Source organism: Primulina huaijiensis, chromosome 6, assembly GCF_012295235.1.
Source record: "Primulina huaijiensis isolate GDHJ02 chromosome 6, ASM1229523v2, whole genome shotgun sequence".
Taxonomy (NCBI): Eukaryota; Viridiplantae; Streptophyta; class Magnoliopsida; order Lamiales; family Gesneriaceae; genus Primulina; species Primulina huaijiensis.
The window spans coordinates 13,608,410-13,623,661 of record NC_133311.1 but is presented as its reverse complement, the minus strand read 5'-3'; the positions used below and the strand labels follow the sequence as shown (position 1 = coordinate 13,623,661).

Here is a 15,252-nt window from a genome sequence, read left to right as displayed (position 1 = left end):
TGTGATCAGTTTGGTAATTCAATGATCAGTTAGACCATGATAACATCCGATTTTTCCCAACTGACGTGAAATACAACTTGTTCAAAATTGAGTTTTCTGATCAGTCTAGTTGGCGGATTGTCATTTGAATCATTCAGCTGGGAGATATAATCNGTCTATTGATTCATAGACAATGTATGTACTAGTCACCGGCTGATTCGTCTGGTCATCGGCTGATTTGCCTAATCACCGGCTGATTCGTCTGGTCAGTGGCTGATTCGCTTAGTCCTTGGCTGATTCGTCAATTCTGCGGCCGATTCGCCCAGACACTGGATATACAAATTATATCGATATCGTTTAGGGTTGATTCATTCCTATCGACTGAGATTCGATATATTTGTCAATATCCAGAACCGAGATCCCTAGATTAGGAATGAGTCGAGTCTGAGATGACGCGTCGATTGAGTCGAGTCTGAGATGACTAGTTGATTTACAGTTTTATATCATTCATGTTTGTTGATTTGCTACATGTTAATGATAGTTGTTATATGCTTTGATATATGTTTTTATATGATTGCATGTATGCATTGTTTATACTGGGATGTATTTCTCACCGGAGTTATCCGGCTGTTGTCTTGTTTTTTATGTGTGCATGACAACAGGTAGGGCTGGATCAGGGTCAAGAAGAGAATGAGAGAAGACAGTTAGCGTGGAGATCCGGACTTAGGAGTATATCGATTACCTCACCTGAGACGTACTGAAGAGACGGTAGTTATTATGATTTACTGTTGGACAGGACTTGTACTTAGATCTGGATAGTGATCTTGTAAATAAGATAAGACTTATTTCTTATGCTGCGTATTCTCGTAATTTTAAAAAAAAAATTTAGACCCTGTTTATTATAATTGATTAATTATTCCCAGAAAGTGATTAAGAATTGAATTAAGTTCGGGTCCCCACAGCTTAAAATTACATAACATTTTTTAAAATTAACGTATGTTTTGTAGGCCCATTTTGCACAATTTTTATGCCTAAATCTATTTCTATTCAACGTTGATTTTCCTCTTCTGTTTCAATCTTCTTTACTTATCCCAATCAACCCTAACATAAACCCCACGATTCTCCACTGTTTTTCCTCTTCTGTTGCTTGTGGCTCGCCAGACTTCGGGCTGTCGGCTGCAAGACTAATATAAATAATTGCAGCTTTATTCCAAGAAAAGGAATATATTGCAGCAAAAACGCCTGAATGATTTGGTGTTAATTAAGTATAACAAAGCTCTAAGCCGTAGGTGCGATAGTCGTGATATCATCGATCCTGTCATAGAGTGAAGTAGATGATGGCAATGAATGGTTGGTAGGGAGACTAGAGGATTAAGTGCCTGAATTTTTCATGATGGTGATGATTTGACTTCGCAAAATATTGCAGATGTTTTTGGAGTAAATGAAGCTCCTTATACATTGAGGAAATCCGAAAGGGCCTCGAAGACGACCCCTATATCTATGCGGGCCTCAAAGGCGACCACATCTATACCTACAAGAAGCTCGAAGGTGGCCACATCTAAGTCTAGAGGGAAAAGGCCAGTAGGAACATCTAATGCACTTAATCTTGTAGATAAAGAGGTTGAATTTGACTTTGATGAAGAAAGTGAAGAAGAGAGTGATGCCGAGCGTTATGAAATTTCAAATGAAGAAGATGGTCTAGATCTTGATGAAGAAGATGAAGATGAATTTTAGATTATATTTTTCTAGTTTTAGAATTGAGATTTTATATGCTTTGAACTTATATATTTATTATTTAAGCATGAAATGTTGAATTGATATTACTATATGCTATATATTATATATTTATATACCTGTGGTGTTTTACTTTCAAATAGTCTTCGCTACGCTATTCGCTACATCCACGAGCAACCTTTGCAATACGAGGGTGATACGCGCGATTGACAACTATGACCCACCGTGACTTGTCAAACTAGTAAATTTTCATGCTATCCTAAATCTCTTGAAAGTACTATTCTAATTCTCTGACATTCCAGATAATTGTGTATGGAATCACAAGAGGAATGCAAGGTCTCTCAAAAAATATCATGTCACTCCTTTGTGTTTTGTTTTTCCTTCATGTCTATTTGTTGACATGGCACAAATGATGCACATACATGACAAATTGTATTTTCATATTTTTGTTATAAAGTTATTAGTAGCTTACAATTGAATGCATAGTTATCAAGGGCGCAAAGCACAACGAGGCGCACAAGGGCCATGCAGCCTGAGGTACAAGGCGTGCGCCTTACCGAAGCAAGGCGCACATTTTTAATTTTTTTTAAAAAAATATATTTATCTTAGAATAATATAATAAATATGAAATAATTAGGTAACAATGTCACAAAAACAAAAAATCATTAATAAGTTTATAGTAATTAATAACATGATTAAGATTCTTCAATCATCCAAATCAAGTTCATCTTCTTCCATCGAATCATAGAGTCCCCAGAACTTTCAGACTTTATTCTTCTCGGACTTCATCATTTTCTTGATCAGTATCAATTTTTTCTTCATCTTCATCTTCATCTTCATCATAAAGATGCGAAATCGGTCTTTCTAGTTGTTTTAGATGTAAATATCCGTCCACATCTCGTTTTTCTGTTCAGAGCTCTCTTCTTCTAATTCCGGCGTATCGACGATGGGTTGCTAGGGTTTGGCTTTGAGATTTTTGTTTTAAACAAGTAATTAAAAAAAATTCACTCAAGCGCTCTTACTTCCAAGGCTAGTCCAGGTAAGCATCTGAGCTCGCTTTAATGAATCGCTTCTCCTGGAACCCTAGGCACAGGGCACTAATTGCCTGGTAACGCCTCTCGCCTTAAGGCGAGAGAGGCGTGAGGCGCTCGCCTTTGATAACTATGATTGAATGAATTTTCTTGTGCTTGATTATATTTTTTTGGAATAATACGTTTTATTATAAAGTTAATTGATAACTATTATAAAAAGCAATTTAAACTATGACTATATAAAATTAACTTACATGGATTTTTTGAACCGTCTATGCTTCTTATATCTTTACCTTCACTTGATTAATATTAATTTGCATTGTATGCCGTTTTCTTGTTATATAATAAGGACAGACGATAGATAGTTTAAGTAGGAATATTCTGTAAAAATTTCACATACAAAAATTGGTTAATCTAATAATTAATAATTGATGTTTAATGTATATCAAGAACATTGAAGAGTAGTCTCTTTGGTGCGTCATCAAAAATGCGGCAATAAGGTGCTCTAACTTAGAATACAGTAGAGATATTATAGGTTTAACATTATTTTACTCGGTGAAAATTTATTCCCAAAATGATTATGTGGATTTTGTTGCTTGATTTGGTGGTTTCCTGGTTTCTTAACCCATGTTTGGTTCTGTCTTCAGACCTTAGGAACTGGATAAGGAACATTGAACAACATGCTTCTGATAATGTCCACAAGATACTGGTAGGGAACTAAGCAGACATGGATGAAAGCAAAAGGGTAATTTTCCTTGTTCCCAATTTCAGTGTTTACTAATGATTCCTGTAATTTTCCTTGTTCTCAATGTCAGCTTTTACTTATGATTCCTTGTATGTCGATACTACTGTATTACACAAAAGGGACATAAAAAAACAATTTTGATGAATCCATTTGTCTGTGTAAAACAATCCTCCTCGCTAGGAATTAGAAAGGCGTATTGAAATCACCGATAAAGTGATTTCTAAACCTCTCATATTGGAGAATGTTCGGACCTATTTTTCAAACATAAGGGACTTTTGCAGCTTTCTAGGCAAAAGTCTTTGGATGTGACCACAATGAGCTTTGAAGTTTTAAGATATTTTTGGATATTTAATAAGAGAAGTCAAGATTACCTTGTACTACGAAACCGTATTAAAAGATAGTGTCTAACATAAGTTTCTTATGCTCTGAACTAATTGGTTAGCCTGGATTCTGTATTTTACTAAATTGATTATTCTGTGATTGAATATCTTTTTTAGGCTGTACCTACGTCCAAGTTCCCAGCACTCGCTGACGAATATGGGATCCAATTCTTTGAAACTGTAAGCATCCCTATGTCCTACATGGATACTTTAAAAACGCAGTTAATGAAGATTTAAATGAAATTTGTATTGCATTGCTGCAGGGTGCAAAAACAAATCTCAACGTGGAACAAGTTTTATTTTCGATAGCAAGAGATATAAAACAAAGGCTTTCAGACAATGACTCCAGACGAAAAGATTGCTCCAATATCATTGTTAAACTTTTATGTATTTTGATTACATGCAGCAGCCTACAGCAATCAAGATTAATACGGCAGACCCTTCTGCTGGAGCTGGTCAACTAGCCCAGAGATCAGCTTGCTGTAGTTCTTGAAACGAATGACAGAAGAAAAAACAGAAGCTAGCTAGTTGTAGTGGAAAAGTGCAATTCTCTCCTCCGAAACGTGGCCTGCTCAGGAATGAATAGGTTCTTGTCCTTAGGAATTCGGAATTCAGTTTCTAGCTTTTGGTTTTGTTTAAATGCTCATCCGTGCAGCGATTCAGTTAATCTGATAGTGCATGTTTTGTAAAATTTCAAGGGACCGTTAAATGTGGTCTTCTCTTGTTCTTACTTTAATTGTGTTTTGGTACAATGTACCCCTTCAACTAAGTTTTACTTGACTTGGATTCGGATTGAGGATAATAAACAAATGTTTAGCTAACGTTTTAGTGCCAAGAGTTGTACATGTGGCTTTAAGAGTTATTTTCTTGACTAGTTTCTTGTTTTTTTACCCTAACTGCCTGCAATCTCTTTGCTAAAATTCATTCTTAAAATAGTTTCAAAGTTTTGATAAAATAACATTGTCAATGTGTATAGAACAAAATGAATCAGTTGTTAATTTCTTGAAACTTATTTAAATATAGACAAGGATATGGTAGAGGTATAGCATAATGGTGTAGGAGGATTCAAATGGTAGATTTTTAATGTGATAAAGGTTTGATTCTTTTTTTTTTTTAAGTGTTTAATTGGACAGATTATATTTGTCGTTATTGAGAAAAGTAAAGAAGACATACTTAAAATCAATATCTTTTAAAACACTATTACGTTTTTAAGCTAGAAGCACGAATCCCTTAAAAATGAAATAAATGGTATAATTGCACAGAAAGGGAACATAGTGTTTTAAAAATCTGTTAATTTTATGCTAAAAAAAATCTCTTTGTTTCGTAATTTTTCTGCTTTTTTATAAAGGTTGTCGATACAATTTGCTATAACGTAATCCTGTAATTTCAAATTCACGAAAATATCAACAGAGATCAAGTTTAAAGGGAATTTCAGATTAAACTAGACAAATATGAAGCTATGGATCTTGTGCAAGACTCGTATTTGTGTATATCGCGTCCGACTGGTGATTCCCACGAAGTCAAAAGTAATAAAATATATTAGTGTGGAAGACCAACGAACGCTTTAAATTCAACACCAAGGAAAGAAGTTTATATATATATATATATGGATTAATCAGATGCTAAACTTTGTGTAACGCATCACAAGCAGTTATATTACATTCATTTAGATGTCCAACATTTCTCTCGTGCTTTGGAGATATGAAATTTCTCCTAAGTCTCACCCCCATCTTCGGGAATTAAAGTCATCGATGAAGTTTACCCCACAATCTTAAGCTCATGCAGAGTCATTCTGATACCAAATGTAACGGCTCAACTCACTTTTGATATTGTTCACTTTGACTCATGACTTCAAAGCTTTAAATCGCGTTACAGGAGATTGTCACACACCCATTTAAATGTCCACTATATATCCCGCGGTTTGACGACGTAAGATTTCGCCTAAAAACCCTCACCCCCTTTCGGGTCTCAACATCTTTGTCGTTATTTGTCCCACCATTCCAACCTCACGCGAAGTCACTTTGATACCAAATTTAACGACCCAACCCACTTGTGATTTTGTCTATTTTGACCCGTGATCTCATAACTTTAAAACACATCACAAGAGTCTGTCACACGTCCATTTATATGTTCATCACCTTTCTCGTGATTTGACTATGTGGACACTATCATAAGCGAGTTAGACCCTTACACTTAGCACAGTCTTAATGCTGAAGCCAATGATGAACTTTTATCAATAAATGTGGAGTACACATTTTTCTCAATGGACCCCAAATATGAGAATAAATGTCCATCTTCACATAAATCATTTGTCTCCTTGAGATAAAATTTTCCACAGGTATGAGATATTGCCAAATTTCGATTGTAATTTCTTAAAGATTTGACAATTTAAATAAAACTATATATTGAAATTATTGTATACATGCTTTTGAAGAATAAATTGGAAATTGATAAAAATTCTGAAGTACTGGGGATTTGAAGTCATGCAAGTGACATGACAAATCTAGAACTCTTTTTGATTGAATAATACCACCAGAAAATTCCCAGAAAGATCATCAATAATCTGCACTTTTGCACTTCAAATATTCATACAGCATAGGCCACCGCCCACCAAGAACATATACATTCTTCCCCTTCGTTCACCAAAACAAAAATTAGAACATGAACTATTTCAAAAGTAATAACAAAACAAGACACAGTGGTCAGCTGATTGTTCATGCATTGTATTCGTAGCCATCGGGAAAAATGTCTTACAATGGAGCAAGACATAAATTTTGCATGAGACAGTTCCCTACTTACCATAAATATGACCGTTAGACAACACAAAGACGTCACATTTTGGCTTCGAGCTATGGAAGGAAAGTCACTGGGATATAAATAAATGCAAGCTGGCAATCAATATAGAACAAATTCTATAATTTCCCCAACTTACCAAGGTTTAGTACTAACCTCTGCACACAAGGATAACATATTACATCCCATCTTACATTTAGATCAACTTGCCATGCCAAAAGACAGTCATAGATTTAGCTCTTCCTTCCCATAAATACGCTGAAGCTCACGCGTTGCAGCTTGGAATGATTCTAGTGCCAGGACAGAAGGAATAAGCAATAAGGAAGGTGAATTGGGAAATGAGAAGTGTTTCATAATATGATAGTGTCACTACCTTTCCAGATGCGGAAGGCTTTCTGATTGATAGGAGAGCCAGTCACAGTCTGAACAGCATCAAACAGCATACTTTCTGGTGTGCTTCTCAACTCCTGAACTATCTGATAGATCGTCTTCCCATTTTCAAAGTATATATGGTTGTTTGGGTGCTTGGTTTTGCAATTTGCGTGACGTTCGAATTCATATGCATTAAGCGCCTTCGATGGAAGGAGGAAATATTGTAAACATGTTAGAGAATTGAAGATAGCTACTGTCTATTTGGAAGGACAAATACATAGATGGTTACCTTACCTTGGAGAAATTACAAGATTTGCAGCCGCAAAGATAGCCCGAGCCTTTTATAGTTCCAGGAAGCTCCTTTTACATGGGAGAATACTTCCCATAAATCATCTAAAAATAATTATAAAAGTTATGATTATAAGAGAAGATCAAACTTAAGAAATACTCACCTCCCGAGAGACTGAAATGTACCGTACAGGCACATCATCAAGCATACCGGTTGCTATCAAACTTCGAACATTAGATGGAAAACTGTTTGGAGCTTCTTTCCTGCCAGGTCTTGTATCCATCTTGTTCTTAGATGTAGAGTCAAGACGAGATTTAAACAGCTGGGAAGTGGTCAGGGTAGGATCAACATTTGGGAAATTCATTTCCTTTTTGTTGTGTGTTTCTGATGTCAGAACTGAGGATTGTTCACATAATAAGCTATAACTACCAGTTGGCCTTGTGAGGGCTTCAATAACAGAATCATCTTGATAACCCCCAAAAGATATGGTATTAGCGTCCCCTTTACTATAGGAGTGATTCATGGATATGTTATTGTCATCACCTTTACCAAAAATCGAACCCATCAATCTAATATTTGCATCACCAAGGTCAAAGGAATTGCGGATTAATGTGACATTTCCATCTTCTTTACCATATGGCTGCAACATGGATATGAAGGTGTCTTCATTTTGATGATTGTCAGTCAGGCCTGTGGACATCCCTATATCATGTTCCAAAGATCCATGCAATACATTAACAGGGTCCTTAACTTGATTAACTTTGACTTTTCTGATTCCTCCGTAACTTACTCCTGCTTCTTGATCTTCCATTACATAGGAAATTGATAATCCATCAGATGAATCATTCTCAAACTGTTCACTATCAATTTTATTCCTCATATTTACGGCATCTGTGCCAATATTAGAAACACTTCTCCTAGACAAGTCAACATGACTAGATATCTCAGACCCAAACAGCCGATCCATGAATTGGTTTGGTACTGACTGAAACTCAGTAGAATTTTCCCATGGAATTGCATTCGATATGGTGATTCCTGATTCTGGCTTACTAACTGGAGCTTCCACGGCCTGCTTTTTGCTGGGAAAGAATGCTGGCTCGGTATCAAAGAAACATTGGAGAGAGCGCTTGGGTTCCATTTTAGATGAGCTATCGAACATCGCATTTTCATCATTCACATGGCCACCACCCTTGGAAGCCCATAAACCTTTCTCCTGGAAAGACTGGAAATAACATTAAAATATCCCCAGATCATCCACTCAATAAAACCACACTAGAAAGCAAGAACAAAAACTTGAAGCAAGAAGAAGTTATCCCAGGCACATTACGAACGCTAGCAAAAGTACAAAAATCTGGGTGATGGTATCTCGCATTAGTTATCAACATCATCAAAAAAATCTTCTTCTAATTTGCATACCATAAAGTCTACGGTAATTCATAACCAATTTGTTGTCATACTAATCTTTTACATTCATCAAACTACAAAACTAACCTTGCAAATGCCAAAAAACATTCAACTTAATCAGATTCCATGGTTGTTTCTATTTTGGCCATTAGTAGAATCAAAGAATTGCATCAACTCCGCGTTTTCTAAAACCCGGTTTATCCTAAAGGTGCCACAGATCAATAATCATATGACATCATAAAATTCAAATATGTCCGGTCCACTACTGATGCTGAAGAAACAATCCCAACTCAACAGTGACAATAATCGAGCCCCACACACGCTTTCTCAAATGATCCACTTTATCAATGAAGACAAGGTCAAATGTTTACAAACTAAATAGCTACTAAATGCATTTTGATATCCCATTATATTTATCAGAAAATCTAGTCCCTGCACCAAGACTCCGCAATTAAATAATGTAATAACATCCCACCTTCTCAAATAAACGAAGGTCGAAAATTAAAGAAAAATCAACCACGATCCACACACACTCTGCATTAAATATCACTAAAAATTCAAAGAAAAAACTAAACAAAAGCGTACCATCTGGTGGCTTCCTCTTGGCTAAGGGCTATGTCCCTACAATTGGAGAAGATAGTCAATAAAAAATTTAATAAAAATTCATCGTATGTAATTCATTAGTTACTTCAACTCCACAACAGGAGACTGAAACAAACAAACAAAAAAACAAAATTCAACAAAGGAAACGTGATTCCTCAGATTCCAGTCGGTACAAAGCGATTGCCGCACCTGTGAAGCTACTGAAAATCTTGGTCAATGCTCCAGCGATCTCTTCGGCAAGGATCATTAATTTATTTCTTTGTCAGTAATCTGTTAGGGTTTTTGTCTGATTGATTGAGGCGTAGATGTCAAAAGGAGGTGATATGGCCATATGGGAGATGAAGCACATTATTTATTTATTTATATTATATATTTTTATTTAAAAAAATTCTATAAATTTGTCTCTCAATTTGTGAATAAAATCACAATTTAATAGAGAAAAAAATTTATAAAATGAATAGTTTAATATATTTTAAAAGTTTGAAATTTTTACTTTTTATCGTAAATTTTTATTTTTAACATAAAGTTCTTTTTTACGCCCAAACAAAACATTTTATTAAACAGATCATTATAAGAAAAATAGAATTTCATTTTTACTATCACAATACCCTAATGAAGTAACATAAAATAAATCTTTGCTACTTATAAATGTCTCATTTTATGCCACTACACACAACATAAAATAGGGTTGTCTAGAGCATTAGATGGAATAGACCAAAATTCAGTAGTTAGGAAGAGCACGATTTTGATAAATTGTTTTGGGCGTCTGCGATCGTGATATTAAGTTCATTTATAAACTAACTTGCTGAGAAGGATCTACAGCTTGACGCCCGTGTTCTATGAGATGATGTGCATCAACATAATGGACTAAAGGTCCCTAGAGATTAGTGCATTATTATTTTGTTGTTGCTACATTGCATAATCCTTATGCTTTCAAATTTAATGTGCATGTTACTTGACAGGATGTTACTATTAGTGTTAGAACGGTTATTGAAACGTTGACGGATTTCTAACGCCATACATGAGATCGAACTCATTATCATCTAGCATATTGGGGGTAGTGGTCTCATTGTTTCCCAGAATTACAAAGCGTGCTTCAACGCAAAATATTGTTGTAATCGTAATTTAATTAAAAGAGCTTTTGGGTTGTTGAAAAGACGGTGATCTGTTCTTCTTCGTAGTCCTTCCAATACTAATTTTTGCACAATTTATAGTGGGAAAAGTAATAGAATTCAATTTCCACAATAGTAAATCACAAACAACCATATAAATAAATAATTTTCAGTACTCTCACAAGAGATCACATTGGCAGGAAAATGTCAACTCAAAAATCTCAAGACATGCCAATTTTCTCACATCAAAAAATCCAAACTCACATGCTAAGTTTTGAAGTGATGAGTTTTTGCCACCATTGAAAAGATAATTAAATTATATAGCATAAGCTCCATATTACAAATTAAATAATAATTTTCATGTTCTAGGACAACAATCGGTTCCATAGCCCCTAATTATGAATATATGCTCAAATTTGTACCACGATTTTGTCCTTGTCATAGAGTTATTAATATGCAATCAATCATTACAATTTTCTTTTACGTTTTCCTAGCAATTTCTTCAACGTGAAAACTTTTTTAAAAATTATATAGAGTTAAAATTGTCTTAGTTTCAGTGATAACAATGATTGTTGGTTGTTAGATTTATTTTCTAGATGTTTAATTGTTGTTCGTGTTGGGTAATCGTTTTTCTCGTGTCCAAAACACAACAGAAGTTCAAAATTTTTATTTTGACATTCAAAATATTATCTTGGACACTCGTATGGTTTAATTTAAAAGAGCATACATAAGGAGTTTATAATTTACTTTTAGTGACTAAATCACTCGGCACCAACTACTACGGTATTAACGGATGTAGCTCTTGTTGAATTCCCTATGAACTTTCTTCAAAATCTTCTTTTTTCAATCTCCTAATCCGATCCACGACTGTATTAGTTGTTCCTCTTCTAACTTGCACTAGAAAGTATAGAAGATATTTTTTACGTTCGAGAGCAAAAATTGAGAGGCAGCTCAAAACCTTGAAATTATTCAAGATGGCCGAAAATTTGAGAGAGGAGGAGGTGATTTTCGAAAATCACGTGGTTGGAGGCTAGGGTTATGAGCCTCTGTACCATATTATCAAGCCATGACCTAATTTTCTTAAAAATATATTTAGGATTCTTAATTAAATTTAATGGGCTTTGATAATTAATCGGACTAGTCCAACTAATTTAATTAATTATAATAAAGTTCATTAAGAATTTTAATTATTTAGCATGTTGGACTTGTACTCTTACAAGTCCATTAAACATACTTCTCACTACATTTAATTTAATATTTAATAAACTCAACTTTTGAGTTTAATAATTTAAATTATCAAATTTTATATATTCAACTCCTTGAATTTATTCTCTCCAAATTTTAAATATCATAAATTCAACTTCTTGAATTTACTATCTCATAAATTCAATTCCTTGAATTTATTCTCTCAAAATTTAATTATCATAAATTCAACTATTTGAATTTACTATATCAGAATTTTATATAAATTCAACTCGTTGAATTTATTATCTCATAATTATATATAAATTCAACTCCTTGAATTTATTCTCTCAACGGAAACAAAAATGATTCAGTGCTTGTGTGACCCTCAATAGTTCAGAGATACAGTTAGCCGTAGGTTCACAACACATTTTGATTCAGGATATTCTCTTTTATTCAGGTTTACCCTAATTTGTCTCATTCCATGCACCAACATTTAATGATAAGAATGTCAGAAATCATTTTCTGATAAAACCCATCGAATCATGGTAAGAGCGTCTAGTAGTATCGTTCCATGATTTCCTAGGTATCACTGATAGTGTCTGTGATAACCAATCGGTTATGATTAACGTACGGTATGGTCTTTTCATTTCATAGATTCCGATCGAATCTGCAACAATTGGTTCATCAAGTGTTGCATATTAGATTCAATAACTATGTGATACAATCATGAAATATTCATAGTGTCATCGCATGCATAACTAGAGAACTTTTTCTCTAATGTACATCTCACACTCTGGCCAGAGATTTCATGCACTACTATTTCGTTAGATCATATAGGATATCCACACCCGTAGGTGAGCGGTGAATCCCCGACTACAATGCACTGACTCCTACACATTTCGCAATTGCACCCAACCTCACCGTCTTGTGACCCTCACGGAGTCGGTAAATGAGTCAAGGCACGATCCTAGTATGTAGAGGCTCAGTGTTGTCTCGGGTCGTAAGGACTAATAATGTACAATCATAACCACATATTTTTCCTATCGATGAATAATAATCACTTGGAAAGTTCGAGAGAGGATTGTTCGATATAATCATCGTATGATTACCCATCTGCATGATTGGACATCTCTATGCCCTTACCATGAAACACGGTACACAACATCACATATGCTAGTCTCAAGCTCAAGGGGCATTTATCCTTATTTTAGGCGGCTGAATCGACTATGAACGAATTTAGAATGTACAGTGTTTACAAATGAGTTTCAAGATCGAATTACGATTCATTTGTATTAAAGTATAATCAATGACTTTATCTATGCGGATTACATGAGTATACAGATAAAGAAATAACAAACAATGTAATAATGAATTATATTAAAATAAAGATTGTTTATTACAACTGAGTCAATAAATTCACTAGCCAATAGTTGGCTTACATGACATCTACTCTAACAGAATCGAGTCACGAAGTTCTTCAGGAGCAAGCGACAACTAGAGAAACAGTCAATAAGCTAGTGTCCCCAAATGACTAACGTTAGATGAAATTATGATCCCAAAGCCTTGTATTTATTGGGGGACAAAAATTCAGGAGCGTGTTTTAGGATATTCTAATCTTACTAGTTAGTAATAACCTATTTGGTTGTCTAACTAGGTTAAGAGGCTTAAGCGTAGACCTATCAGAATAGTGTCAGAGGTACGTAAGTACTTACTACTTTGATATATTTATGATGTATTGCATATCATGTTGAACTTGTTATCTGTGGTGATAAACCTTGATTATTGAGGTCGTTCAACCCATTTTCTTTGTGGACGATTGGGTACCGAGAGTCACAGTGGCCAACGGGTCGAGAGGGCTCTGGTAACTGAGGAGATTTCAGGTTCATTTCTTGATTTTGAGCGTGGGAGCCAACTCCTGTTTATGACAGATCAGAGACTACACACTCGAGCGCCTCTAGACTGAGTATGAAATTTAGAATTTGATCATTGGCTATTTAACATTATTTCATTTCACATGTATCATATAGATTTGTATACTCATATTTTGCATGCTGGGCTATTTGTCACTCACGTCCTTACTTTTATCTTGAGCACCCTATTCAACGGGACATGTCTTAGGTTAGACGAGCCTGGTAGCCAGAGTAGGGATTAGGCGAGATCCGCACCGATTAGAGAATATTTTATCCTCAATTTTTTGATTATATTTAGAATTATGAATTCAATTGAGTTGTAATAATTAAAAGATATTTGATTTCAGTTGTATTATAGGAATTTTACAGATTATTTGTTTGACTCAATTATGAATTATTAAGTTTTTATTCATGCATTTTGGTTTAATAATAGGAGTCCTGGATAAAGGAGCTATAACTTGAGTAAGATCTTGATGAGAATGGAAAATGATATGTGATTGCGTGAAGAAGAAAAAAATTTAATATTGCACATTTTTATGTTTTTTTAACAATAAAATATGTTTTAAATATTTATAATGGCACATTTATATTTTTGCGTTTGAAGTTAAATAAATCCTAATCTTTTATGAAAATTTGTGCTATTTTAACATATGCGTGTAAATTCTATTTTTTCAATTTTTTAAGATGTCCAGAAAAATAATGTTAAAGTGTTGTATGTTTCTAAGGAAAATTTCTTTTAAGTTGGGAGGGGTGAGTTACGATTTGGCAAGGTTGAATGTACAAGGGTTTTGGATGTCGACATTCGGGTTGGGTGCCTATATTAACTAGAGTAGGTCTTTCATAAGACGGTATCACAGATCTTTATTCGTAAGATGAATCAATCATTTTCATATTTACAATAAAATTAAAATTAATATATTTGACATAAAAAGTAATACTTTTTCGTGGATGACCCATATAGAATATCTGTTTCACAAAATTGACCCGTGAGACCGTCTCATAGGAATTTTTGTATATTAACTATATGGGTTTTGGATCTCAGCCTTTGGGTTGGGATGCCTCTATCAAATTACATAGGTTTAGGACATCAGTGTGAAGTTCCTATGTACCTCTACCAACCTGGATCCATGGATAATTTAACCAAAAGATTGTGGATGTTCACTATTTAGAATAACTGAGACACATTCAGCTTTTCTTTTCCTGACTTGTGTAAATGTTTGAGGTTTATGATTAAATGATGAATTAGTATTTGAGGTTTTTCATTTAAATTGTGAAAAATTGCTCATGTTAAAGTTTTATTCGTTAAGACAAATGTACTTGCTGAGCTATTAAGTTGTACGATATTTTAGTTGCACTACAACCTAATAGCTCAGAAACACGATGTAATTGTTGTAAATATCGTTGTACGATATTTTGGTTGTACCTATAGCATTATTCATTATGAATACACTTAATTTTTTTTACAAATAAATTTATTCTTGGACTTATGCATGAATATAATAAATCTCAAAATGTTCAATTAAATTTTATTAAATATAGCCAAAATATTTTATATTTTGGTAATAAGGACTTTAATTTGAAAAAAAATGATGGATAAATTTTCGAACGTAATTTTTTTGGCTGTATTTTTCATTGAAGGTGGATATATATAGGGATGGCAATGGGCGGGGGCGGGGGTGGGGGCGGGTTTGTCATTCCCATCCCCATCCCCGAAT

The 15,252-nt window shown here is 34.4% G+C and overlaps 1 protein-coding gene and 1 long non-coding RNA gene across 6 annotated transcripts; one reads left to right on the top strand and one right to left on the bottom strand.

Moving 5' to 3' along the window:
* Window positions 1-1,317: 1,317 nt before the first annotated feature.
* On the top strand, window positions 1,318-4,250 carry LOC140978825 (uncharacterized). Its single transcript, XR_012175633.1, has 4 exons — window positions 1,318-1,954; window positions 3,392-3,489; window positions 3,987-4,049; window positions 4,133-4,250. It is a non-coding gene; the product is annotated as an uncharacterized lncRNA (long non-coding RNA).
* Window positions 4,251-6,409: 2,159 nt separating this feature from the next.
* Window positions 6,410-9,651, bottom strand: LOC140979528 (uncharacterized). Of its 5 annotated transcripts, none has more exons than XR_012175758.1 (7): window positions 9,520-9,651; window positions 9,313-9,348; window positions 7,487-8,545; window positions 7,329-7,394; window positions 7,036-7,234; window positions 6,819-6,952; window positions 6,410-6,735 (listed from the first exon to the last, which is right to left on the bottom strand). XR_012175758.1 is itself a non-coding variant. In XM_073444961.1 (6 exons), exons 2-6 carry the CDS (start codon window positions 9,313-9,315, stop codon window positions 6,888-6,890), a joined length of 1,392 nt encoding a protein of 463 aa, XP_073301062.1. In that variant the 5' UTR covers window positions 9,316-9,348; window positions 9,520-9,651; the 3' UTR covers window positions 6,410-6,887. The 5 variants fall into 5 exon arrangements, 2 of the variants coding, with proteins under 2 accessions (XP_073301062.1, XP_073301063.1); XR_012175759.1 differs by having other exon boundaries at window positions 6,410-6,502; XR_012175760.1 differs by having other exon boundaries at window positions 6,410-6,952; window positions 7,324-7,394.
* Window positions 9,652-15,252: the final 5,601 nt, after the last annotated feature.

What these genes read in the sequence shown, in the direction of transcription:
- LOC140979528 (XM_073444961.1), bottom strand. An exon ending in AATCTTGTAATTTCTCCAAG is followed by an intron (nt 7,235 to 7,328) that starts GTAAGGTAACCA and finishes CTTCCATCGAAG; the next exon opens with GCGCTTAATGCATATGAATT. An exon ending in AGCCTTCCGCATCTGGAAAG is followed by an intron (nt 6,953 to 7,035) that starts GTAGTGACACTA and finishes TCCTGGCACTAG; the next exon opens with AATCATTCCAAGCTGCAACG.